This window comes from Alexandromys fortis, unplaced genomic scaffold (genome assembly GCF_014885135.2).
Source record: "Alexandromys fortis isolate MF-2015 unplaced genomic scaffold, M_Fortis_MF-2015_v1.1 scaffold_93, whole genome shotgun sequence".
Classification (NCBI taxonomy): Eukaryota; Metazoa; Chordata; class Mammalia; order Rodentia; family Cricetidae; genus Alexandromys; species Alexandromys fortis.
Genome location: NW_026067970.1, coordinates 3,267,627 through 3,295,171, shown reverse-complemented (window position 1 = coordinate 3,295,171; position 27,545 = coordinate 3,267,627). Strand labels below are relative to the sequence as shown.

The window sequence follows — 27,545 nt, the reverse complement described above, 5'->3', positions numbered from 1 at the left end:
ACATGCGCGTGCACGCGCACACAGACACACACACACACACACAAATGTAATTTAAAAAATCAAAGTGAAACTTACATCTAGGGTAAGTCCTTGTGGAAATTCTCCAGATGCCAGCTAATAAAGAATAATAGGAATGAATATCCACTGACCAAAATGTGTGATGAAGGGAAAGCCCTTGGCTGCTGCACTGGGTTGGTTCTCAAGAAAAACATTGAAAGTGGCATAAATCCACATAGGGACATAAATAACAGAAAAATGGTTTATCTTCTTTTGGCCATGACCCAGTGTGGTAAAATGATGTTTGAGAATAGGAAGCATTTCTATGGTTCCACGGTATAATAGAACCTAGCACTCCTGACTCTGAAAAATGTGAAACTTTTAAATATTTAGTTTTACCAAAACTCTAAATATATGTGTGTGTGTGTGTGTATTATATGAGAGGAGAGAGACCTGTAGATATAAACAAAATATGCATAAGAAGTCAAAAAACAAGGCAGAAACTTGATTGTTTTATTTAACTATTAAAATAATATATAATTTTCTAATGTTTTAGATTGTACTAAGTTATTTCCCACATTGCCTAACAAGAGTCTGTCTTAGTGTTCTGACAGCCTGGGATGAGAGCTTCTGCTGTAGTCTGTCTTTGTGGTTTACAGACACGGTTTAAAGTGACAGGATTGTTCTCTAATAGAGTATAGAGAGCGGCCACGATTTATTGCGCTTTGCAAGGTGAAAGGGAAAATTGGCATCGGCAAGCATAAATTCCCAAGTAGTAAATTCCCACGGAGTAGTACAGCATCAGAGTGGTTCAGCTGCATTTATATTCTGCTCACTTACAAGTAGAATCTTCTAGAGTATTAATGTCAACATTTACAAATTGAGTCGCCTGTTCCAGTGACATGATCATTTCTGATTAATTTCATTCTCATAAGTCAGTGTTTTCGTTTTTTTCTGTAATATGGTTTCTCTTTAATAGAAGAATAAAACCATACAGTTTAAAATTGACGCTTTGCCCTTTTACAGTGAGCCTTTATAGATGTTAGTGAAATTTTAAAATTTTGTTAAAAAAATAAAGTGCAAAAAATATTGGTGCATAATAGACTTTGAGAGTCCTTTTTATTAGATCTTTTTCTTTTATAGCTAGATTCCTAGTTAAGACTTCGAAGTCATTCTGTAGCATGAGAGAGGTTTGTGATCACACACAAACAACATTGTTAATGTACATTTTGTTGTTTCATTTTTAATTGTGCTCCACTGAGAACTGATTCTTAAGAAACACTGGTGATGTAACAAGTGATTTGCTGGTCAGTCAAGCCCACTCTCCTCCTGCAGCCACCATGTTGTTTTGCATCATAAACACTGCTGCTTCTGGTGCAGTTGAAAGCTCTTCACAAAGGGAGCTTTTCCCACAGGTATACTTTCAGTTTCCTGATTATTGCACCTCAGGTTTGCCTTTTCTCTTATGTGAGGATTAAAGCTTTTATTTCTTACTTTTATTTACTATTTTGATTTTTGAGAGAGGGTTTCTCTGTATAGCCCTGTGTATCCTGAAATGAAGGCTGAAGACCAGGCTGGCCTCAAACTCAGAGATCCACCTGCCTCAGCCTCCAGAGTGCTGAGATTAAAGGCGTGTGCGACCACTGCCTGGCAAAACTCTTATTTTTATATCCTAATCAATAGAACAATTGCAGGAGGTTAATAATCAAAATGTTGATAGGATTTCTTAACTGATTAAGTGCCACACATTGATTGACTGGCACATGTCACCACTTGACACAGAGAGTTTCAGGCTGATTAGAGTCTAACTTGTATCCAGCTGTATACAGATGTCTGCCTTTCTCATTTTAAAGTGATACTGCTACTAACCCCCCAATGGGTTATTGAGATGGCTGATAAATTTTTGTAACGTTTTTTGGGGGGGGTGGATTTTTTAATTTAATTTAATTTATTTTTTTGATCCAGTTGCTTTGAAGCCTGTCCAGGAACTAGCTCTTGTAGTCCAGCAAGGCCTTGAACTCACAGAGACCCGCCTGCCTCTGCCTCTTGGAGTGCTGGGATTAAAGGCGTTAAAGGCATGCGCCACCACCTTTAAAAAGCTTTTGTTAGCTTTTTAAAAGAAGTTCCTGGCACATAGTACTTAATGATATCCAAGGTTAGGATTTGACTCTTATTTGGACAGTTTTCCTTCATAACCATTCTTACGAGCTGTGTGTGTGTGTGTGTGTGTGTGTGTGTGTGTGTGTGTGTGTGTGTGTGTGTGTTTTATGGAGCTGGAGAGATGCCTCAGCAGTTAAGAGCGCTGACTGCTCTTCCACAGGTCCTGGGTTCAATTCTCAGCACCCACATGGCAGCTCACAACTGTCTGTAACTCCAGTTCCAGAGGACCTGACCCCCTCACACAGACATACATGGAGGCAGAATACCAAGGCACATAAAATTAAAATAAATAATTTTTAAAAAAGAAAACATAGCAGTCACTCAGAGTGAAGACTTGACTAAGTGGAGAGGAGAGGCGGGAGGGAATGAGAGAGAGGATGGGCGGTGGCTGCATGGCGCTTGGGTCTGGATATCCTTTCCCCTGGCCCTGGTAGGCAGGGTACAGCCTGTGCTTCTTTGTTGTCTCGTTGGCTCCTGCCTGGAACTGACACATGGCAGGTCTGAGTATGTGTGAGTGAGTTAGTGTTAGTTGATTAAAATGAGCACGGTTTTAGATGTGTTCTTTCCAGATTTGTTTTTGTTATAGCGGCCCCCAGTTATTCTTACCGAATAACTGGGATTCGGTAATCCCAGTTACCAGTGTAGGAGATACTTAAAAGGTAGAACGTGAACAAACTTTTGGCCTCTAAGATTTTGGTCATGGTGAAGGCAAAGAATTTTTATACTTTTTCCTTTTTTTAAAGTTTATCATGCATTGGTTTTACTTCCAAAAGTTCATTTAATGTTCTTGTGTTTTAGAGGTGAGTGGGTTTGACATCGTGACGTTTATTTGAGTTGCATTATATATGCAGTCAGAGCAATGAATTCATTCTGTTTATATCAGAGAACATGCCAGCAATTGTAAAGCCACAAGCATGCATGCACACACTCTCGAACCACCTCCAGTGGCAAGTTATTATGGGGACTGACAGACTGTCATCCTTTTGATGGCTTGAGCTGTATATCTCCTGAGCAGCGATGGGGCTCTTATGCAGAAGTATCATATGTTCCCAGCCAATTTACAGGGAAGCAGCAATAACATTTTATCATGGTTGAGAGCCCAGTAGCTGCTTCCTATTAAACTTGCCCTTTCAGATACCTGTCTTGGATTAATTTGTTGATTTCAAATGGAAACTCAGTCTTCTCCAGTGAAGCATGACGTTCTAGGGTAGACTCTCTGAATGACAATTACTGTGTATTCTAGCTGGTTTCAGACCATTACAAGCCTTGGGCACAGTGGAAGACAGAGGACTTCAGTAACTGATTTTAATATCCTGTCTAATTCTAGCTGTCAGTTCTGTACGTGCCAGCTGAAGAAGCCTCAGAAAAAGGAAATGCAAAACACTCCTCACTTGCTCTTTTTAATGATACACTTTGCTGCAGAGTGGGGGCAGGGAGGGAGCAGGAGGCTGCTGAAGGGAGTCTGCACGACAGGCAGCATCAGGTTTGGAAAGTGAGCGGAGAAACAGCTCCCACCTGATTTTGTATGTGTGCATGTACCCTTTCGATGCCTCTAGATAGTGGCAGGTTCCTAAGCCAGTGCCAGTGTTTTCCCTGGCTTGTTCTATTCAGGGGAAGCAGAGGGCGTTCCAAAGTTAGGGAAATAGGCTTAACTCGCCATTTGAACAAATGCTGCAGCGTGTGGACATCCTTTGCAGTCAAGAGTCTTGTGAAGTTCTAGCCAGCATAACCCAGAAGGTTCTAAGGAAGGAAGTCCACTGCTTTAGATGTGTTGGCATCTTAGAATCTAAGACAATAGGATGCCCCTAAAATGTTTGGAAATGTGCTGTCTTTATGGGTGTATGTTTTGCTTAGAGAATACATTTGTGGTTACAGCAGTTAGCTAAGGGCTAATCTGTGATTTTTCTTTTCACAATTATTCCTTAAGAATGCTGTCTTGTCTTCTCACTGTGTGTCTCACTGTCATACTGATAGCTTGATTTACACTGGGAAGAAAGTGTCTGTTGCTAGTACACACACAGCAAACTTGCGTCTTTTTCTTCCCCTTGGCATTTTAACTGACTAATGTGGCTGAGGTTGGCCTGGAAATTGCTATGTAGCCCAGGCTGGCCTTGAACTCCTGATCTTCCTGCTTCTGCCTCCCACTTGCTAAGATTAGGTATACACTACCATGCTCTGCCAAACTCAGGTATTTTCAAAAGACTGAAACTGTTGTGCTTCTGTCTATTGTTGGACAGAATGTGTAACAGCTGGTTTGGAGTCTTTATGTTTGATAGAATCCTTAATAAAAGACCCATCATCATAACACGGGCCAGCTTACAAACTCAACTGTGTGGCCCTTAGTGTACTGTTTATTCCCACCACCTTGGAAGCCTGATCACATCACACTGGTTCTGTGTGACTCCTGGCTCTCAGCTCTCTTCCCTGCTTTAGCATCAGTAAAAATGCCTTGCTGTTTGGGTATTCAGATTTTGCAGCAAACAGACTATACAGTAATCAATTTAAGCATGCTGAGGTGCAGTTTGTTTAACATTTATCTAAGTGTTTCTTTTCAATTTTTTTCTAGAAGAGATTGATTTTAAGACAAAGTAGAAAGCTTTATGGCAGTTGTTTTATAATGGTCCTTTGCAGGAAAAAAGCCAATAAATGGCTGAGTAGGAAGTTTTATTTGAAACTTGATTCGGTGATACTTAACAAACTGGGCTTCCCAAACTGTGTGAAAGTCCTTAGCTCGAGCTGATGAGCGTTTGCTGCTCTTCCTAGGGTTGCACCGAGCAGCCGTTTATGCCATCAGCCCAGTGAGAGAACAAATGATGTTTCCGCTCGGGCAAGCTTTGTTTTATCAGGATCAGTAACCTTATCAGCAGGTGACCCAGAACTCTAACGCATGTCTCTGAATAGATAGCATATGTCACACTCTGGGCAGACTTGCTTCATAAGCAAGATTATCTAATGAAGGCTTAATAAATAAGGAAAAGTGTACAGCAGGAAATACTGTCTCTTGTAATGATAACTGTTCCTAAGCACATTTTACAGCTCATCGTTCATCTCTTAAAAACCAAAGGAATAAACATACATGTAAGTGCTTCCACCCAGACGCCTGTGGCTTTCCAGAGTTGTCAATATTTCTTTTTGACATACATCACTTGTATGTGATATAGAATTTAGACTATCAGACTGGTTGAAAGTTCATAAGTGACGAAGCAGTATCGTCTGGAAGGCAACAGAACCTGCAAGTGTGAGAAGCTACGCACACTGATGAGGTGATGCATTCCTCCTCTTTAGATGAGATGCGCAGGTTCTCTCAGGTGTGACCTTATTAATGGGTAACTCTTTTGTTGTTGTTTTTTTTTGGGGGGGGGGTTATTTTGTTTTGTTTTTGAGACAGGGTTTTTCTGTGTAGTCCTGGCTGTCCTGCAACTCACTCTGTAGACCAGGCTGGCCTCGAACTCACAGAGATCTTCCTGCCTCTGCCTGCTGAGTGCTGGGATTAAAGGTGTGCGCCACCACCTGGCTTTAAACAGCAGCTCTTAATAGCACATAACTGAAGATAGCTTCTTCACTTGGTTTTGAGGTTTATGGATGGTGTTTTGTTGTTGTTGTTGTTTTGGTTTTCTTTATTTTTACTGGGGCTTGAAAGAGGGGTCTCTCTATGTCATCCTGGTACTCACTGTGTAGACCAGGCTGGCCTTGAACTCATAGAGATCTGCCTGCTTCTCTCTTCAGAGTGCTGGGATTAAAGGTGTAAGCCACCACTCCTGGCCTTTATTTTGGGGTTTTTTTTTTGAGGTGGGCTGCTACTCTGTAGCCTAGGTTGTTCTGACACTTTATATCCCAAGATGGCGCCCACTTGCAGTGACTCTTCTGCCCCCTAGTTCTGTGTGGTCTTTAGATTTATAGTGATAAACAAACAGGTGGAATGCCTTTACTTGTTAGTAAGTTGGGTGTGACTTGTACATTCTGATATTTAATGTTTTCCTTTAACCTTTGAAAGGTCAGGGCTTGACCCAAAATTGTTGGCTAAAATCCTGAATATGAGCTCGGGACGATGTTGGTCCAGTGACACTTACAATCCTGTACCAGGGGTGATGGATGGAGTCCCCTCATCTAATAACTACCAAGGTGGATTTGGAACAACACTCATGGCTAAGGTATGTTAAATGCAAAGACTAACTGAGGGGGAGAAAAGCAATATTGAATAGTCTAATCCCTACCATCACACACAGAGGCACACACACCCCCTTTCAACAAAACACGCACCCATCCTAGAAGGCAAAATTGTTATAACAGTGAGTCAGTTTCCCATGAAAATTAGTGTAAATTTGGCTTTGATTAAAAAAAGAAAAAAAAACTTACCTTGTTCATTTTATTTTTGGGCCAGGATGGACTAAGATTTTTCTCTGGAGCTTGGGTTTGTTTATAATGTAAGCTGGTGAAATTTTGTCCTTCATTATAAACTTGCATTAACTTACCAACTCCTTAGAGTGGGAGTAGTGGGATTCCCTGGTTGTTAAGGCACTTGTGTTAAAGTATGCATGGGTTTCAAGCGTGTCTTCCTGCTTTAAGTGTACATAGGGATTTATGTGCAAATTGCTCATTTAAAAGGCAACTCACTGCCCTCATTTCATTTGTCATCTCAACTATAAAAAAACACTTAAGCCGTCAGATTTTTCCTGCCTCTCATAGCGCTCACCACCTTCTACCCCATTCAAACGTGGTAACACATTCACCCAAATGCTGTGCTTGTTCTGCTCTCGTGAATTCCCCAGGACACTTCTCCATTCTTCTTCCTCAGTGTGTCTTGAATTCATTCAGATTCCTTTCTCCCTCCACCAAAACCGTGGCAGTGTCTCATCTGCATACACCCCCAGACGTCCCCACTGATCCTTCTGATCGTCTCCATATTGCTTTCCGCATGATATCGGAGTAGGCTAGAATGTAAAACCCAAGTGTGTCTCTTCTGGTACTGTCTTTAATAGCCTGCAGCTCCTTGTAGGTTAATGTCTCTTTCTTCAGCTAGTCTAACAAGGCCTTGATGATGTGGCCTTTGCTTCCCTTCCCTGTTCTGCTCCTCTCTGTGCTTTAGCTGTGCTGAACTCACTGTTCTCTTTTCCCCTGCTCCTGACCTTTCCCCTGACTATTCTCTGTCAGGCTTGTTCTCCCCGCCACTGTTCCCTCAACCCCAGATGCTTTTTTACCTAACTAGCACCTATCTTTTAGCTCTGTGCTTAACCATCTGTTTGTTCTGGAAGGTTTTACCCAGGATCTGGACTCTACCTCCTGGGCTCCCATTCTGGTACTGTTTCTCCAAAAGAATCCTAGTCCCTCTTCATTGTCGGTCTCCAGCCTGAGTCTGTGTAGGCTGCAGCTGTTCATCCTCAGCACTCTGCCTGTGGATGGAGTTCTGTCTGAGACTGTCTCCATGTGTTCCCAACATGCTAGAAAGCACTTCTTATGGCAGTCATGTAGACCTCTACAGATTTGATAACCTCTCTCTCTCTCTCTCTGTTTGCTTCTTTGGTTTTCTGAGGCAGGATTTCTCTGTAGCCCTGGTTGTCACTCTGTAGACCAGACTGGCCTTAAACTCAGACATCCACCTGCTTCTGTCTCCTGAATGCTGGGATTAAGGGTATATGCCAGCACAACTTGGCTTGAAGAAATCATCTTTATGTAATCCTGCCTGCACAGTATTTCTATCTAAAGACACAGTGAATGGGTTTCCTGAAGGACAGGAGTGTGGATATTTAGAAGTCAAGATTTCTGTTTGTAGCACTTTTCCAGCTATGTGAAAGCACTTAATAAAATAATACTGGCTAGGGCGTGGCCCAGTGGCAGCATGCATGCCTACCATTGTATGAAGCACTTGGTTTGATCCTCAGCATCAAAAGAGAGAAAACATACACACACACATACACTTAATGCATGTAAGATTTTTTTTTTTCCAGATTCTATTCTTCCTCCTCCTTGCCTCCTCTTAGCAGCAAGCAGCCTGGTTTCAAAATGTGTCTCAACATGCTTTCTCCTGCGTGTTTGATTTAGGATCTGGGATTAGCTCAAGACTCTGCCACAAGCACCAAGAGCCCAATTCTTCTAGGAAGTCTGGCCCACCAGATATACAGGATGATGTGTGCCAAGGGCTACTCAAAGAAAGACTTCTCGTCTGTGTTCCAGTATCTGCGGGAGGAGGAGACCTTCTGATGTGCCCTCTGTACATGGACACTTGAGAACCAGACTCTGTCCTGAGCCTCCTTCTAGCTCATTCTAAGTGATGGGTTTAATCAAAGATCGTCTGTCTGCTTTGATTGTCTACATTACAGTAATCCGTGGGATTTCTCACCCAGTTTTAAATGATGCTGCTTTCTTCTGTTTAGCAAACATACCTGATGGTTTCCGCTAACTAGCTCGGTTGACCTTTTTTAAAAGTTTGATCCCTGAGCACCTTCAACAAAATTGAACACTGATCAGGATATTTTATTTACTTCACTTTGCAATTAAAACCAGATAGAGCCAATGGTAAAAAGGAAAGAAATTGGTTGCAAAGACAAATTAGAGGGAAGTTTTTCCTGTTAACCAGATGGGTTTATTCCTTCATTCCGGGTTGCTGACTGACTGTCCGGGATTGACGGGTAAGACGGTTTGTTGACAGTGTCTTCCTGTTTGAATTGTCACAGTGTCTAAGTGTGTCCCTCCTGTTACAACTTCCCACGCTCAACCCACTTGCTTCTGTATTTCTGCTTCCTGTATATTCTTACTACATATTTTTGACTCCAGAAGAATTACATCTTTAGACTGTTTCAGAGCCAATGATGATATTTCCTTTAGATAATTATTACATTATTCTAACTATAGTCATATTATTTTGAATTTAAATAAATTTCTATGCTGATAACATTTTCTTGGAGCTTTTTATTCTGTCTCTACCTTCTTTTTTTTTTTTTTTAACAAGTTAATGTAGGAAAGGGGAAAAGAACAAAGGAAGAGGGGAGGTCAAAAGGTACAGAACTTAAAGTTGGCCATTGAGAGGCCAGCCTCTAGCTGACCTTCTGAAGACTTTGATAGATATGTGCTTGAATGTTTCTAGGTTGTAGGTGATACAGAATTCAGCATCAAATGTAACTTACCCCAGTGTGGAGTGCAGTCCTTAAGAAACATCATTGTGATAAATCTAGACACCGAGTTGGTAGAGATATTATTGTTTATCATTTTTCTGGCCCTATTGAAAGTACTAAAGATACACTAATAAATGAGACCAAGTCCTTGCCCTTAGAGATTCTAGCATTTTCTTGGGAGCTGGTGTGACAAAGGGTAACGTGTCAGATCATGAGAACTATGAAGAAGTTGACGAGGGGTGTGTCAGAGGTACTTGTTAGCATAAGCATTCTCTTGGATGATACACTGATACAGATAAAAAATAAAAGCTAGGGAGCAAGCCCCAAGGATATTTGAAGAAAGCATAAGAAATAAGGTATGTTGCCCCTAGAGGACAGCAAGGAATACATACAGGAAGGCTCTAAGTGAAGTGGTCCAGAAGAGGGACTGTGGCAGGACATGGACTTTCCTTCTGAGTGAGATGATGGTGTATCAGTTTGCTTTTGCTGGGTAACAAACCACCCCCAATATTTAGTGGCTTAATACAATAAAGTTACCATTTTTTCAAGATTGTCTAGTGTGACTTTTTCCTCTGCCTGGGGCTTACCCAAATGGGGCTGAAGGGTCACTCAGCTGGGACATTTGAAATGATAGTGGCTTCTCTCAAGACCCTCATTCTTCAGGAAGCTGGCTTGAACCTTTTCACCTGGTAACAGAAGTGTTCCTGAAGCAATGGAGAACCAGACCATGAACAGGCATTTTTCAGTCATCTGGCAGGTTGGCAGAAGTCACCCAGCAAGACCAGCGTCTCCTTGGGAAGGGAGCATGTGACCATGTGGATACAAAGACGGGCATCATGGTAGCCATTTGGCAAACGGCTTTCATAAAGGTGAGTCTGTGAAGGATTTTATTCATAGGAGTGACATGACCTGACCTCTCTTAAAGGATTCATGGTGAATGCTGCATGGGGAGTAGGTTGCAGGCCATGGGTATGGGGTATGAAGTGTAGGGGAGCCAGTTAGGAGACAGTTGTGATAATGCAGACAAGGGATGGTGGAAGATGGGCTGGGTTGTGACAGCGAGGTCAGAGACAAGGAACATAAAGATGGAGTCACTGACAAGAGGGTGGGGTCAGAAGCATCAAGGGCGACTGAAATTAATAACTTTGAGAAGTGGAAGGAAGGAATTGTGTCTTCGGGAAAGGGGGTCTGACAAAGGTTGGATGTTTAGGAGGAAAAAGGTAGCTCGTGTGAGGTGCGTAGTGATGTCAGAGAAGAATGAAAGGTGTCAAGACTGAGCCCTGTGTGGGTGGGAAGGTGAGGCTGGAGGACTAGGAAAGCAGGGAGAAAGGTGGGAACGGGATCCCGCAAGCCAAGGGCAGGGGGTTTTTAAGGGAGTGATGGTTGCCTGTCAAAACCTGCTCATAACTCGAGTGAGCAGGGAGTAGAAATGAGTCGTTGGGATTTGGCAAGAGGTCACTGGTGGCTTTGAAAAGTCTTAGAGTTCAAGGTGATAATGAAGGAGGGAGAGGAGAGGAATTGGAGGTGAGGAGGCGAGACAGGATGGGTCCTGGCAGAGAATGTGGAATGGGAAGTTTTATTCAGTGGCAAGATGGGAGGGCTAGACATATTTCTAAGATTGCAAATATGGATGGGAGTGGGGAAGTGATGGTAGGAGAGGGGACACTCGCTACGTGGCTCTTGAGAGTTGGGAGGAGAGTGTCTGTGTGCCAGTGGTCCTCCATGGAGCTGAGAGTGGAATTTTACTTCCATGGTTTTCAACGTGAATGATAAGTGTTAATCAAGGATACCCTTTACTGGCCTCTAGCATGACCCTGGGAACAACTCAGTCTCGTCTGTGAAGGGCTTGCACCTGCTCGATTAGAAATAAAGGAATAGGAGTTAAGAACCATAGCAAGAGTGACTGTGCTTCCGGAAACTCCAGCCCTGCTGCTGGGACGTCAGTGGGAACCCGCACTTGGAGAGATAGTTCTTGGAAGTCCCTCTGAAGTTACACTACGAGTCAACACCTTGTTGGCTGTTCTGGTCTCCGTGCTCCCCAGATGGAAAAGTGTGCAGGGAACAGCCTCGTGGCCATGCCCCTGGCAGCATCATTCACGGTGGCAGAAAGGGAGACATTTCTCTCCATTGAGGAGAAAAAGAACAGGGGCCTGGAAGTTGCATGAAAATTGTTTTTGAGGTAAGAGTTGTCAGTTTAAGAAGCTGCTGAGAAGTAGCGTGATACAGGGGCTGGATATTAACCATTTAGATTTGGCAAATTAGAAGTCATTAGTGACATTTTGAAGAATCTTGGGACTACGCGTAATACGTAATGCTGTGTGGTCTCAGCATAAGGAGAGATGTTCATCAAAGGAGCAAAGTGCGGAAACCAACCTCGAGAGTGGGCCCCCGGAAAGGCTAGGTGCAAAGAAAGGGCCACGTGATCTGTGCTGCCAAGTATATGAGATGTCAGGAAAACAAATCCCGTAGAGATGGATGGGTGGTAGATTAGTGATTGCCAAGGATTGAGGAGAAGGGAACTGGGGAGTTAACTGCTAATATAGTGGTGTGTGTGTGTATGTGTGTGTGTGTAAGAAGGCAGCTCTCTTTCTCTTGATAATTAGTTCTCAAGAGGAAAACACACACCCATTCTCTTAAGATTATAAGGTAATATCTGGAGATGTTTTTGGTTGTCATGTTCCTAGAATTTAGTGGAGAGAGGCCAAGGAAGCTGCTAAGCATCCCGCAACACAGGACAGTACCTAAGAATTAGTTTACCCAAGATGTCCATAATGCAAACTTCAGAGAACCTTGCTCTAGGGGGCCACAGAGTCTCAGACCACACACCAACGCCTAGAATCCCCACCTTTCCTGACAGACCTGGTTCTCCTGTGCCTTGTTCCATCCAGATCTCTGAGCACCTCACCCCTCTCCATCTGTGCTGATTCTTGTTGCATTAGGAGTGGCGGGGCTGCGTCCCCGGCACTCGGCCGCCCGAGTGGCTAGGTTATGCCCCTAAATAATTACACGGAAACTGTATTTTTTTAAACACTGCCTGGCCTGGCTAGTTCCAGCTTCTTATTGGCTAACTCTTACATATTGTTCTAACCCATTTCTAATATTCTGTGTAGCCCATGAGCTGGCTTACCAGGGAGGATCTTAACCTGCGTCTGTCTGGAGTGGGAGAATCATGGCGACTCCTCGACTCAGCTTCTTTTTCCCAGCATTCTCTTCTGTTTACTCCACCTACCTAATTTTCTGTCCTATGAGGGCCGAGGCAGTTTCTTTATTATTAACCAATGAAAGCAACAGATAAGATACAAGACCACCTCCATCAGATTCTAAATCCCCAGTGCTTGTCACAGACTCAGAGTTGACCACAGGTTTGCACCCAGGGTACCCCACATTTGCTCTTGGTTTTTTAAGCAGTTTCACTGTTGTAGAATTCATATAAAATCAAAAGCTCCCCTTTGTGCTTTTCTTTAAGTCAGGCTTAAATAGCCACCGCCACAGTCCTGGCTTAGAACACTTCCATCCTTGACTGAAGTCCCTTGGGTCCAGCTGTCCCTTTCTCTGCGGCCACTGGAGCCACTAATTTGAGAGTCCCAGCTGCTTCTTGGCCACTGGTCTAGTTCTTCCTCAGTTTCTTCTTCACACTGCTTTGCAAGAGGGCCTTCCAAGATGGCAGTCTAATGCAGCTCCCCTATCAACTCCTTTAGCTTGGGATACTGCCAGAGAACTCCTAAGTGGTGGTCAAGCCTGTCGGTGCCCTGGCTTCCATGTAACTCCACTAGCACTGCTTCCCCAGATTTAGGAATTTGCCATTTCCCAAATCGTCCATGTTCCTCACATTCTAATCAGAAGTCAGTGCCTTTGCAGAAGCTTTTCTCCCCTACCCTGCCTGCCCAGTACCCCTCCCTCCCCTCCTGAGTAACCAGCTCAGGTGCCACTGTTGTTAAGTAGCTTTCCACAGCTACCTCAGACAGTCATTTCCCCATCAGGGGAGCTACCTGTTTAATTATAGTTGCTGCCTTGCTCCCTTTCACACTGGGATGGGAGCTCTTTGAAGAAGCAGAATGTGTCCTGTCAGCTTTGAGCATCACTTTAGCACTTGGCATCCATGAGGAGTTGAGGTGAGGGTTCGCGTATATGCGAGTAGAGACTGGGCATTGTGTGTATGTTGAGCGAACCACTAACTGTACAAATGGTTTTCCTTAAAGACTTTTGATTAGTGTTAAATTTATCTTATTTTATATTTGTTTGTTTTGTTTTGTTTTGTTTTTTCTATGTATAGCCTTGGCTGTCCTAGAACTAGCTGTGTAGACCAGGCTGGCCTTGAATTCACAGAGATCCACCTGCCTCTGCCTCCCAAGTGCTGGGATTAAAAGTATGCACCACCACTGCCTATAGTGATATTTTATTTATGTTTTATTAAATAAAGCTTGTCTGAATATCAGAAGGAAAAGCTAAGCCACTAGAGGTCAGGCAGTGGTGGCACATACCTTTAATCCCAGGATTTGGGAGACAAAGGCAGACGGATTCTCTGTGAGTTCAAGGCCACCCTGGGCTACACAAGCTCAATGCAGAAACAAACCCAGGTGGTAGTGCCTTATACCTTTAATATATAAGCACTAGAGGGAATATAAAATGGGAGGGAGAGAGGCTCTGGCTGCTTAGTCTGTTTACTCTGCTTGGTCTGCAGTTGCCCAACCTTGGCAGAGGTAAGACTAGTGGCTTGGTTGCTTCCCTTTTCTGCTTTTCAAGTTGAACCCTAATTTCTTTTTTCTTTTTTTATAATTTATTTTATTTTTAAAGAGAAAACAAGCTATCTTTTTTCATTTTACATACCAATCCCAGTTCCCATTCCCTCCCCTCTTCCCATTTCCTCTACTTACCCCACCCCACCCCAAGCCCTGTCCACTCATTAGAGAGGGTAAGGCACATTGCTTTGGGGAAGGTCCAAGGCCCTCCCTTATATCTAGGCTGAGAAAGGTATCCATCCAAAGAGAATAGGTTCCCAAAGATCCAGTACAAACAGTAGGGATAAATCCGGTGCCACTGCCAGTGGCCCCACTGTCTGCTGCAGCCTTACAACTGTCACCCACATTCAGAGGGACTAATTTGCACCCATGCTGGTTCTTTACCTGTCCAGCTGGAGTTGGTGAGCTCCCATTAGCTCAGGTAAGCTGTTTCAGTGGTGTCCCCATCATGGATCTGACCTCTTTGCTCATATTCTCATTCCTCCTACTCCTCAGCTGGTCTTTGGGAGCTCAGCCCAGTGCTCTGCTGCAGGTCTCTGCCTCTCTTTCCAACAGTTGCTGGATGAAGGTTCTATGGTGACATTTAAGATGTTCATTAGTCTGACTACAGGGCAAGGCCATTTCGAGCACTCTTTCCTCTGTTGCTTAGGATCTTAGCTAGAACCCTAAATTCTATCTCTAGGTTTTTACTATGTGTGCCACAACTGCCTGGGTCCACGTTTATTTTATTAATGATTACACCTCCTAGCACGCAACTTCCAAATAAAAAATCTTACAGAATTTGGATCTCTCACAGAGTTTTTCTTTTTCATCCAAAGTTTGTAAACCTTTGACTTTTATAAAAACCGAATCAAGTTTTTACAGTGAAAGATATGCATTTCTGGTAGCAAGTCCCTCCTGCGTGTGCTTTAACCATTGATTTGTGCACAGGTAATCTCATGCTAGCACAGACTCGCTCACTAAGGGACTCTACAGCATTGTGTCTGAGACACCCTGTCCTATGGATCTAACACCATAGAATCCGACATAGAGGAGTCCCGATTGGAATGGCTGCCCTGCAGACAAGCTGCCTCTCTGGCGGCTCTCACTCTGCGTGTGTTGCCTTCGCTCGCTTCCTAAGCGGTCAGAAGTGTGTAGGATCTGTCCACGCTGAGCAAGGAGAGGTGAATCCAGCAACTTTATCCGTGTTCATAAATTTGAGTCAGGCTACTGTCAGAAGGCTGCCTGTGCTCAGGAAAACGGCCACAGTTACCACCCACCTCAGCTGCAGAAACTGCACCCGGGAGCATTCTCAAATGGCTAGCCAGTGGGGAGTCATCAGCCCGAGTAGGGTTTTTAGCCATCTTTCAGTTCAATTGAAGAAGGAGCTTAAGGACATCATAGGGATTTGTAACATTCCATGCAAGGTGTCAGACCCATAAACTAGCTTGTCTGTCGTACTGGACGCACGTGGAATTGTCTCTTGTTGGCAGCAGACAGATGGAAGATGACCTTTTAGTATGTAATTGTATTCATCATTTAATAATTCAAGAGTACCTCAAAAGGAAAACAGACTTCTTCGGACTGGAATTAGATTCCTTCAAAACGTTCAGAGGAAACCAGAACAAAACAGAAGCCCTTTGCAGCCAGCCTGTAGGGGATACAAGAGCCATCCCTGGACCAGAGGACCAGAGACTTGAAGTCCAGTCCGAGGTCACAAGGTCACGACTGAGCCGTGTAGGCTGGGAATCTGGTTCTCGCTTTTCCCAGGGAAGTGCTGTGCGGCTCACAAAGGTTTGCTTTAGCTTTAAATTTCTGAGTCCTCTTACTTGAGAATTTAAGAAAACATGAGGCGTGTTTCCTGACAGTTCTTGGCCTCTCTCTTGTTCCGTGTTATTTATGGCTCGTATGGCCATCTCATTTATTAGAAGTTTTTTTATAGCTAGGAATAGATTCCCAGATCAATAGATTTTTATTAATGATACTCTGTCGTGCCTGGTACAGAGGTGGCAGGAGAACTCATCTAGAAGGAGCCACTTGAATAAACCTGACAGAGCTAAGCTCCGAGCCGCGCTCTCTCCGCTCTGTGAAGTAATGACATTGGCAGAGGGAAGCCTATGGAAACCTTCCTCACAGCCAGGCTCATAAAACCAAAGGGCAGGTTTGGGGCCAGTTTCTCAGCCTTGGCTGTATATGCAAATCCTGTGACTTTTTGAGTATAGCGTTTTATCTTCAAAAGGACAAAATTTGGCATTTGCCATGGTTATTAAAAATGATAAATGCCCAAAATACTTTAGCATTTGGGTTGTTGGAGGTTTAGAACAAATATTGTTTCAGTCCGAAGCGGTATTTCAGAGCAGAAAACTTCAAATTAAAATTGTCAAATCGGAAAATTAAAAATCTTTCACTAGTTTCCCTTTAATCAGATGAAATGGGACAGAATTGTTGGTCCGGTTTGGGGAAAGTGGAAGACTTCCCTGACTTCATTAGCAATAGCCGCATGCCCTGGAAGAGTTAATGCCCATCTCCACGGTGCCTGCCACCCGCACGCCTCTTAAACTTCACTGCAGCCCACCGAGGGATAGAATTTGAAGCATCCTTGGGTCATTTTAGACTATTTGACTATCTAGAAATTTCCCCTTAGAGTTCCAATCTCTGAGATGCTAAGAGCAAATGGACCCTTTCATCTTGCGTCCCCCTCGCTCTGTCTCCTCCTAATGACCCTAACCCTGACCCCAGGCCTGCTCTCCATAAGTGCCAAACATGATTCATTCTCCTTGCTTGGTTTAGTTTAGTTCCTTTAATGAGCCGAGATGACCAGGGAGACCCAGCGGCTTATTTGCGCTAACGAAAGCACGTTCTGCTGAGTTCACTCCTAATGCATTTATTTGGGCTTTTATTTTTACCTGGCATTGACCTGTCTCCGAGATGAAAAGTCCGTGTTTTAGATAAAGCCATGGGAACAGCTCAGGTAAACAGAAGAGAGGTGACTCAGGTGGAATAAAGGGGAGAGCCCCTGCTGGGTGAGGGGACACTGGCCTGACAGGCTCACCTTTCCAATCATCCTCCTCTCGTGGTTTCTAGGAATCCTCTCATCTCTAGGCTGATGGCTGCTGTTTGTGCCTTGAGGTCTGGATGTCTTATCCCTTCTACTTCAGAAGCATGAGTTCAGATCCTGTCTGGAGGAGGCAGAAATGCTTGCTTTATTTGTTTATTTATTTATTTATAACCTTTATAATTTAACTCAGTCTGGCTTTACCCCCACGACGCGACGATGGCACTGGGCCATCCAGGACCCTTAGAGAGTGATAAGCAGTAAGAGACCGACATTGATGGCGAGTTTGCTCTCCCCAGGGTGGGGTCTGCCACTTTCAGCCCCGTTCACTTTGGATTGCAATGAGTCTGTCCGTGGGGTCTGACGAATGTGTCTCTACCCTCATGAATTTATGCCTGCTTCCCTGTCAAAAGAGAAGGCATGAAGAAGTGATGGCTCCTGAACAGTGGCATGGTCCCTGATGATGGCCTTCCCTGGCTGTCGCATTTCCATCCAGCAGCATTGAAAGCTGCCCCTTTGGAGGCTGGGTCCCCTGCTCACAGCAGTCTGGCCTGGCTCCTTTTATAGGTCAGTGACATCCTGAAGCTTGGATACCTGTGTCACCACAAATCTTAAAAGATGCAATTTTCTTGGCAGCTCCATCCTCCTGAGATGAATTGGAAGGTGTGTGTGAAGGACGTGGTTCTAATCTCAGTGTTGGGGCTGTGGGAGGCGGAGGCCTGTGTTTCACAGAAGAAAGCTATAAGCCCAGGACAGCCAAGGCTACTCAGAGAAACCCTGTCTCAAAACAAAACAAAACAAAACAGAGAGAGAGAGAGAGAGAGAGAGAGAGAGAGAGAGAGAGAGAGAGAATGAATAATGCTGCAGCCAAAGGACCACAAGAGAGGATTTGTGGTGTGCCCTTAGTTCGGAGATAGAATTTTGCCTTTCCTGGCCCTCCGACTATCTCTGCCTGGGAATACCTGGTTCTGCTTTTTGAACTGTCTGTCCTTTTAATATCCCTCATCTACTGGTCAGCTGTACATTCTGACTCTCGGGGAGAAATGAAGTCACAACATCAAAGAAGAGTCTTCCGAGGGAAGCCGAAGCATTATCAAACCCCAGCCCTTCAGTTTGAGGATCTCGCGTTAGCTCTGTTAGGCCAGATGGTTTCCTTTTTAAGTGAATTCTGCATGGTCAGGTATTGCCATCTTCGCAGAGGATTTTCTTTGCCTAATGTCCTATCTGATGGGCCATTCCGTGTATTATATGCTACATAATCTCCACGAATGCATACTGTGGTCCATAAAACTGCCATACTGTTTTCAGAAACCAGTAATTCACAAAGTAAACCTGAGACAGTGCTGTTAATAAACACAAATTGCAAACAAGACGGTAGTGAGGGGAACAATGCACCCGTTTAGGGGTAATAAAGCCTTTGATCCTACCTGGAAGGAAAGAGTCTCTGTTTAAACTGCCCATTCAGGGACAGCCAGATGCCCATAAAGAGCCCTGCTCTGCTTTGATAGGAAATCACTGAGGCCTGTCTAGCAGGCCTGGTTTGTAAACAGGTTAGTTAAGGGCTCATCAGGACTGATTTGCATAGGAGCCCCGGCCACTTTTTCAACCTTAATGACCAATGCCCGTTTCAGATCAGAAAGAGTGCCATTTATTTATTTTTATTTTAGCTAGAAATCTTACCTAATTACCTCGTGGAAAGGGAAAGAATATGTATATGAAATAAATCCCTTGTTGTCCCCCGTTAATGGGAAAATGATGACAGAAGACTCATTTGGCTCGCGGTAAACAGCGAGGGGAACAGGAGTTCTGCACAGGTTACTTGGTTACACACAAGGGTTTTCTTCCATTCTCATTGTTTGAGAGGGAAAGGGGGATTAATCTGAATTGTAATGGAAAAGGCAAATGGCCTACAGACTCGGACCACAAATATTTATACACAAATGCTTGTCCTTGGAGTCGTGCTGTGTTCAGAAGGCCAGGAACCCCAGGGTGCTAACTGCAGACAAGCCTCTGCCCTCTCCCTGCGGTACCTCCAGGCCTGCACAGCAGAAAGTGGGCTGGTGGAAGAGGGAATCTAACCCATTTAAACCCAGGTTCTGAAGGCCCTGACAAGTAGCAGCAATTTGTGTGAGGTGGCACGGCCTGGATTTCCAGAACAGAGGCTTAATCATAAACAGGAATGAATCCAGTGTGTCTTGGTTATAAGATAGCTTTGGAGCCTAAAATGAAGCCAAGCTGGTTCATCACAGGCTAGCCTTGAACTCAAAAATCTTCCTGCCTGGTAGGGGGATTCCAAGTGCTGGGATTGTGGGTGTATGGCAACACGCGCACCTGTTTGTATTCTTGAATTTTAGGATAATTGATAATCTTCCCATCAGTAACTAGTTTTGAAATTTAAAAGAAGACTGGTAGAGACAGTGTTCCACTAAAAGTAACATTCACCTGAGATCCAGTAATCACCTGTAAGAAAAATGGGTCGTGAGAATCCTCTGTCACGGGAACATGAATGAAGTCCTGGGCTGGGGAAAAGCTTTGCAGCTCAATGCTGATGCCTTCTCTGACACCACATTTTCTTTTATTGATATTTATTGAGCTCTACATTTTTCTCTGCTCCCCTCTCTGCCTCTCCCCTCCCCTTTAATCCTCTCCTCTGGTCCTCATGCTCCCAATTAACTCAGGAGATCTTGTCTTTTAATACTTCTCATGTAGATTAGATCCAGGTATGTTTCTCTTAGGGTCCTCATTGTTGTCTAGGTTCTCTGGGGTTGTGATGTGTAGTCTGGTTTTCTTTGCTTTATGTTTAAAAACCACTTATCAATGAGTACATATGATAATTGTCTTCCTGGGTCTGGGTTACCTCACTCAAAATGGTGTTTTCTAGCTCCAATACATTTGCTTACAAATTTAAAGATGTCGTTATTTTTCTCTGCTGTGTAGTACTCCATTGTGTAAATGTACCACATTTTCCGTATCCATTCTTTGGTCGAGGGGCATTTAGGTTGTTTGCAGGTTCTGGCTATGACAAACAATGCTGCTCTGAACATAGTTGAGCACATGTCCTTGTGGTATGACTGAACATCCTTTGGCCATATTCCCGAAAGGATGCCACCTTTTCTTAATAGCTTACCTTTCCAGATCTCTCTGCTTGTTGTAGGCCTATTCCTGCTTATTACAGATAAATTGCCCTTGCCTGGGACAAGTCTCTAGGTGAGCACGTCCAAAAAAGCTGCAACTTACCATCACCTGCAACTTCACCACAGGTTATCATGAGGCAGATAGGAGCTCCAATAGTGCAGGGACAACGTTCTTGTTACCTCCAATTCTTATTTGGAATGTTTCTTTCCTTCCTTCCTTCCTTTCTTTCTTTCTTTCTTTCTTTCTTTCTTTCTTTCTTGTTTCTGGTTTTTGGTTTTGTTGTTGTTGTTTTGTTTTGTTTTGTTGTATTCCCCTTCTTTTGTCTTGTTAGAAAAAAGAACCAGAGTCAAAGTGGCCATGAGTTAGTGGCTCTGGAGAACTGGCAGGATGAAAAGGAAACTATTTATGCCGAGGCAGCTTGACCCAGTCTTCAGAAGTATGAGGGTTACCAGCTCTAAGGAAGCCTTATCCCAGGGTTTGAGTTAGAAATAAGGCTGCTGCTGTTAAAGGCCTAAGGCACCAGATAATCCCCACCCTCCAAATATTGAGTTCCTGGGCAAGGCGGCTAGTGTGGCCTCTGACCTGTAAAGGGTATTTGGTAAGTGTCCCACTGTCAGTGTGACATCTGAATGCTGGCAGTTGGACTCTGCCTATCCATAACACCAGCATTCACTGCGCTGGCCCAGCTCAAGAACAAAGTCCCACAGTGACAGGACAAAGAGGTTTTGCTTCATTTTGTCTTCTGAAGTTATTATATACAAATAATTATGAGAGACTAGGTCAGTGGTTCTCAACCTAGGAGTTGAATGGCCCTGTTGGAAAACACCGATATTTATATGATGGTTCATAACAGTAGAAAAGTTACAGTTATGAGGTATCAGTGAAATAATTTCATGGTTGAGGGTCACCACGGTGTGAGGAACTGTATTAAAGGGCTGCAACATTAGAAAGGCTGAGAACCACGGGACTAGGTGTTAGACTCCTCCGTGGGCAGATGGATAGAGAGAGGGCCTTGGCTAGGTAATAAAGATGGCCAGTTTCTTCTCAACTTCCTGACTTGAAATAAAAGTCTGGCAGCATGTGTCTTCCATCAGCAAGCCAACTGCTGTTGGACCGGCTCAACAAATTTGAGGCCGGATCAGGGCATGTCACTCAACAGTTCTGGGCCAATCAACTTCTATCTGTCTTCAACCTGATGGGCCCCAATGTAGGAGGGAAGACTGTTTAAGGCCTTAAAGCCACTCATCCAGTGAGAAGAGACTGAATTTTTCTGCTTCCCAAGGACCCCCTCTGCTTCCCAGAGTGTATTATTTTCTGTCTGCTGATTATATGTGTTTCCCCATCCCCCGCAAACCTTTCTTACCTGCTGATTCTGTCTGAGATTCTGGTGCTGCTACCCGTTGCAATTCAGATTTCTGCCTTTAATTATTGCACTGGCAAAGAAAATGAACCCAATCAAGACTGTACTGTTTCTGTACTGTATCAGCCGTATAAATGGACTCGAAGGCAGGAATCTCATAGTGACCTCCACAGACATGGGAACTTTTGACAAAATCCAACATCCCTTCCATGATAAAAAAAATCTTGAAGAAACTTTGAAAAGAAGGAACGTGTCTCAACATAATAAAGGCTTTATACAACAGATCTGCAGCCTCCGTCCTACTAAAGGCAGAGAAACAAAAAAGTAATGGCAGGTTGTGGCCCACAGGGCACCTGGAAGAAGACTTGCATTGCGTGGCGCAGGTCTGCACGTAGTGACTGCTCTAGGAGGGAGGGAAGCTTTTATTATGAGTCCTTGTTAACCAGGGTGTGGTAAAACCTGCTTTCCTGCCAAGAGTCCTATGCAGATAAGCGCCAGGGGAAGGGGAGAGTAGAAACTGACCCTCTAGGCCAGGGGTGTGGGAGATGTGGGGAGGGGGCTGCAGGAGGGGGTCTTCCAATTCACTTCCTTCTGTTCCAAGTACTTGCCAAAGTCACTTACAGTTGGGAAAGCTGCGATCAGCCTACTTGAAGCAGTAAAAAGTACGGGGGGGGGGGGGGCATGACTCCTAATTTATCATGGGCAATAAATACTAGAAAGCCATCGCCGAGAGCTTAACCTAGAAGATACCATGGACACAAAACACGTGTTATCATTTCTCCGTCAGGATGACCAAGGGTTTGGCTTTAGAGCTTGTATTTGTATACACTACCTTGGATTTTTTTCAGGTCAGACCTAGAGTTGGTCCTGCTGTCTGCAGTAGTGTGCCCTTTGATTTTATTTCCCTCCTCGCTGTCACCTCTACCCCTCAGGGGCTCTGGGGATCTTCCTGGGGTGTGCTGTTGTCTTACAGTTAGAATGGGAAAATCTTTGCAAGGAAAGCGGACGTTACCTTTTGCACTCAGTCATTCATCAAGAGTCAACCCCCTCCTCTGAACAGCAGTGTCTGCACAGGGACTTCAAGGAGAGGCTCCAGCTGCAATGGAAAGCAGCTTGTTGGAAACTCCATTATCAGGAAGCCCACTCCTGAATCTAGAACGATTGCCAGGTTCCACCAATTCCTCCACCAGCTACTGAACTCTAACTCTTTCTTCTGAGAGCCATAGAAATGAGCCCAAACCAAACTTTTTAAGGGAGTGTGCATGCCATTTTTAAAAGCCTTTGTTGATATCTGAGAATATATTTATTTAAACACCTAAGAGTTCAGATCTAGGGAAGAGAACAGAAAAGATTTGCCTTAAGATTCTACAGACCCCTCAAGGTTCAGAAGTCTGATCAAGTCACTCTGAGCACCTGCCTCTACTGGCTTCCTAAATGTGGCAGGAAAGGAAAACACTTGGCAGTATAACTTTATCTTGTTCTTTGCTGGCTCCTTTTTGGAGAGATTGTTAACTTTGCCCTCACTGCACTGGGGTTTTGTTGTTTTCCTTTTCCAGTTGAACATCAGGGTTGCTTCTGTGTCAGCAAACCTCTTGCTCTTTAATCTGGGGCCAAGTGGAGTGGTCTCACCCCTGAGCATGCTGGCTCAGAGTTTTCAATACAGCCCAATCCCTAAATGGTCCCTGTTCTCTTGGAGGCCATACCTCAACTCCCCTCCTCCCTCTCCCAACCCTGCCCCTTCTCAGAAAGCTGGTAAGCGGAATCAAAGGAAAACCAGAAACTTAAAGATGCAAATCTCAGCCTCCCCAAGATTTAGACTTAGACGTGTCACCATGCCCAGCCCCTGAACAGTCAGTTAATTTCAGGATTTTTTTTTTTAAGACACAGACATAACTATGCGGGAGCCTGTGGAGAGAAAGTCTAACTGGTGAAATTGTCTGCATTCCTATCTATAAGACACTGGACCTCTGTTATAGCTCCTTACCACACTGTGTAGCACAGCTGGGCTTGTGAAGCCTGGAGGAAACCGCTTCAGAGTTAATACTGATGATCAGCTGGATGTCTTAGTGAGTAAAGGCACCTGAGGCCAAGTCTGAGAGCCTGAGCTTGATCCCCTGGGCTCCAGCTGGGAGAATTAGAGAACTGACTACACACACACACACACACACACACACACAAACATATATACACATACACACATACACACACATACACAAATATACATATACACATCATACACATATACACGCATACACATACATATACATATATACACATACACACATACATACACATATGTACATAAACACATACATATACACAAACATACACACATACATAAATAAATGTTTAAAAGTTACTGAAAGATTTTAAGTTCTCAAGAATTCCAGGGATTCAAGCATTTCTAGAAGATTATAAATCCCAGGATGAATACATTAGTCATCTGGGACGTAAAATCATGGAAAACTTGGCCTGAGTTTCCATGCCCTTCCTGCAGTTTGCTGCACAGCTGAAAGTGGGGTGAACACAGCTATGCTCCTTGGTGCCTTGTTTCCTCCACCGTTCCCTTGTGACCTGGTCCCCTCTGGTCTCTCCTGGAGAGGCTGGGTCCCCAACTCTGCACCTGCACTCACAGGCTGCCCGTGGCTGGACGGGCTCCTCCTCCTCTTGCTTTTCTTTCTGGAGAGCTTCCTTTTTGACTTCCTTTGCTATCTGCCCATTTTTCCTACCTCACCAGCCTTCCCCCATCCAGGCACATCTCTGGCTTCCTGGAAGTGGCTTGGACCTGGTACTGACTGATCCTTAGTGCGACTGCACTCTTGTGCTATTTCCTTCCCATGATGCCGTTCATCTACCACTAGGTCAGAGTCACTTGAGAATGAAAATGGTTAGCAAGACAGAGGGGTGAAGCAAAATACCTGGACCCAGATTTCTGCTGAAGTCCATATGACCCTTGGGTCAAAGTCACTTGCCTCTCTCAGCCTTAGTTTCTAGAGCTATACAGCGAGAAAGGGATCCTATAGACCTCAGGGGCTTGTGAGGAGGCTCAACCATGTCCAAAGACCTAAAGTGCTTGGTGACCCAGTAACTATTCTGGTGATTACTGTCAGTTCTTGCTAGAAGACCACAGGACGGGACAGGAGGCTCCAGACTCAGACCACTGTATTACCTGTTCCCATCCAACAAGGCTTTAATAAAAGCTGCTATGAGCAAGATGGCTGGGAACGACTTTTGCAGCATGCCTTTCCCAAGTCACCTTCTGGGGAAGTACCAATGAGCAGGGAAAGGCCAAAAGGTTATCAGCAGGGGAGGTGAAGGGAACTTGGTCGGCCCAAACTAGGCTGTGGGCTCTGGAAGAGGAGGCTTAATGGGTGGGGAGTCCTGCGCCCGGGGCCTGCCCCATTTGGCGCCAGAAAGGAGGGAAAGCCTTTGCGGGAGTCGGCAGCCTTGTATCTGGCTCCAGGGAGGCTATGGACAGGAGCTTGTAGCCCACAGCCTTTGCAAACACCTGTTCTCACCTCTTCTACTAGCTGCTCTCGCTCTTGAGAGGTTTTGCCGAGTACCTTCTTGGCAATACTAAGCCACAGAATGCTCCTGGCGAACGACAGCCTGGGAGTGTCATCAGCCATGGACAGACTCAAAGCCTTCCATTCTAAGCCAGTGGCCAGACCTGGCTGAGCCAGGATGGGCAGGCTCAGGATGCTGACTGCTACCCAGACCCCTAGGATGCTGCAGACACTGCCTTGCTTGTTCTTCACCAATACCGTGCAGCCCGATGAGCCCCACAGAACACTGGCCAACAACCTGTCCCCGGGGGCAGAGTGATAAGCAGCCCTCCAGCCTGGACATATTTGAGAAGCACCTGCTGCCATCCTTATAAGGTGGTTGTGTGATATTTAAATGAGTCCTTTCTCAGTACTTAGAGCCTCACAGTTTGCAAAGAGTGGTGTATCAAATTAATATAGGCCTAATAAAAAGTCAATGTAAGCTGACATGACAATCTAAATTACGCCATGCCTCTGTCTTTACTTTGCTGTGATAAAACCAGAGAGCGTCCTTCGGGAGGAAAGGATGCTTGCTTGAGGGGGCATCGAAGGGGGCAGAAGAGGACATGATCTGCTTTGGGAAAGCCATGAGCTGAGCCTGATGCCAAAAGAGCTTCAGCCGACTCGAGCTGCCAGGTCGCCTGATGTGGAGAGCTTGCTGCAAGCTCAGAAAAAGATGATTTTAATATCAAGTGAAAAAATTCTTCTTAAAAAAAAAGCATTATGTTGATTTAAGTCCAGGATGTTTATAATACAAAATTGAAAAAAAAATAAGATTGTAATGTTTACTGAAGGATCAAGTAGGAAAAGGTAGTCATGAACTTTCAGGTGGGAGAAACGTGTGTGCTTAGAAGTTTGTACAAATGCCCAAGTTTGAATGTACTGCCGTCTTGCAGAAGCTCTTGACTTTGAAGCGTGCTTCTTGATGTTGTGCACAGAGTGTGCCAATGGGGCTCACATAGGAAAGAGTATTTCACCCAAAAGGCACTAGTTCCTTGGAGACCCCAATACTATTGCTTTTCTGGAAGATGAACGTGAGTTCAGGCTGTGAGACAGAACTTACTTAAGGGCTGAAAAGCCAGACCAACGCGCCCTAATGCAATGGTGCTGAGCTTTAGCAAGCAATGGTCACCACCTGCAGGCTATGGGAGCAGCCAGGTCCCACTGTGAGCAAGCGATTCCATTCAGGAGGTCTGAGCAGAGGCTGAAAATGTCTCTAATTCTCAGGTGAGTGTGATGCTGCAGGTCTGGGTCCCGCACGACTTTAACATGAAAAAAAAAAAAAAAAACCAGGATATACAGATTTCAGCAGTTACAGAGGTCTACACTGCATGGACAGGAAACAATGCCAACATGCTGGTGAATTCTGTGAGTGGGTTGAACCTGTGCAGGCCCTGCATGTGCTGTCTCTGTGAGTTCATATGTGTGTCGGTCCTGTTGGGTCAGGAAGGCACCGTTTCCTTGGAATCATCCATCCCCTCTGGCTCTTACAATCTTTCTGACTCCTCTTCCACGTAGTTCCCTGAGCCCTGAGGGGAGGGATTTAATGAAGATTTCCATTTAGGACTGAGGCTCCAAGGTCTCTCTCTGCACGTTATCTAGTTGTGGGTCTCTGCGTTAGTTCTTATCTACTGCAAAAGGAAACTTCTCTGGTGAGGGCTGAGTGAGGCACTGTTCATAGTCTCAGCCTGCTGTCAGACCTAGAAATTCTGGGTTCTGGGAAAGCTTTTAGGTACCCATGAGTCAAGCAGGTGCCCAAATGTCACAAACTCACACAGGCTTCGTGATGCAGAAAACCCAGTGCATCTGATACTCCATTAGAAAGCAAGAGCCTACAGTGCTCTCTCCTCCAAGAGTCCACAGTGCCCTCCCCTCCAAGAAGCAGGACAGACACAGGAGCATTGACAAGCTGCCTTCACCTCCTGCCAGGACCCCGTTCTGTTCATCAGAGCCCTGCAGAGGGAAACACTGTTCGAGAATGCCATCCCAGCCTCTCTCCTCCAAAGGCTGTTCTTAAAAACGGCTCAAATAGAAAAATAATAACTGTGATAGGCTTGACCTTTGAAAAAGAAACATTAGGTCCTCTTTGTAGCTGAGAAATTCAGTGCTGGCAGTAAGATTCTGTGCGTCCCTGACAGAAGGGCTGGTAGCTACAGCGCTTGTCACAGGGAGTGAGAGGGGAACAAGAGGCAGATTAAAATAGCAACTCAATTATTTATGTTAAATATTAATAGCCGTATTTTCAGCTAGTGAATAAATGCTGGCATCAATTATTAATATCAACAGTTTTGCTTTCCAGAACTTCCTGGGGCTTTGGTGTGTGGAATTGCAGATCTTATCACTGGGAGGTAGAGGCGGGTGTATCTCTGTGAATTTGAGGTTAGCCTGGCCTTCATAGAGTTCCTCAAAGTTAGACCCTATCTCAAAAAAAAAAAAAAAACACAATAAAACACCTCATTGTGTGGG

General features: G+C 44.6%; 1 protein-coding gene across 1 annotated transcript in view; it reads left to right on the top strand.

Annotated features, from left to right (window-relative positions):
- The window catches only part of Hibadh (3-hydroxyisobutyrate dehydrogenase), a 104,734-nt gene extending 95,686 nt beyond the window's left edge, over window positions 1–9,048 (top strand). Inside the window, exons 7-8 of the mRNA XM_050155475.1 lie at window positions 6,152–6,308; window positions 8,197–9,048. Of these exons, the coding sequence (XP_050011432.1) occupies window positions 6,152–6,308; window positions 8,197–8,355 (316 nt within the window). The 3' untranslated portion in view covers window positions 8,356–9,048. The remainder of the gene's footprint in view (window positions 1–6,151; window positions 6,309–8,196) is intronic.
- Window positions 9,049–27,545: the final 18,497 nt, after the last annotated feature.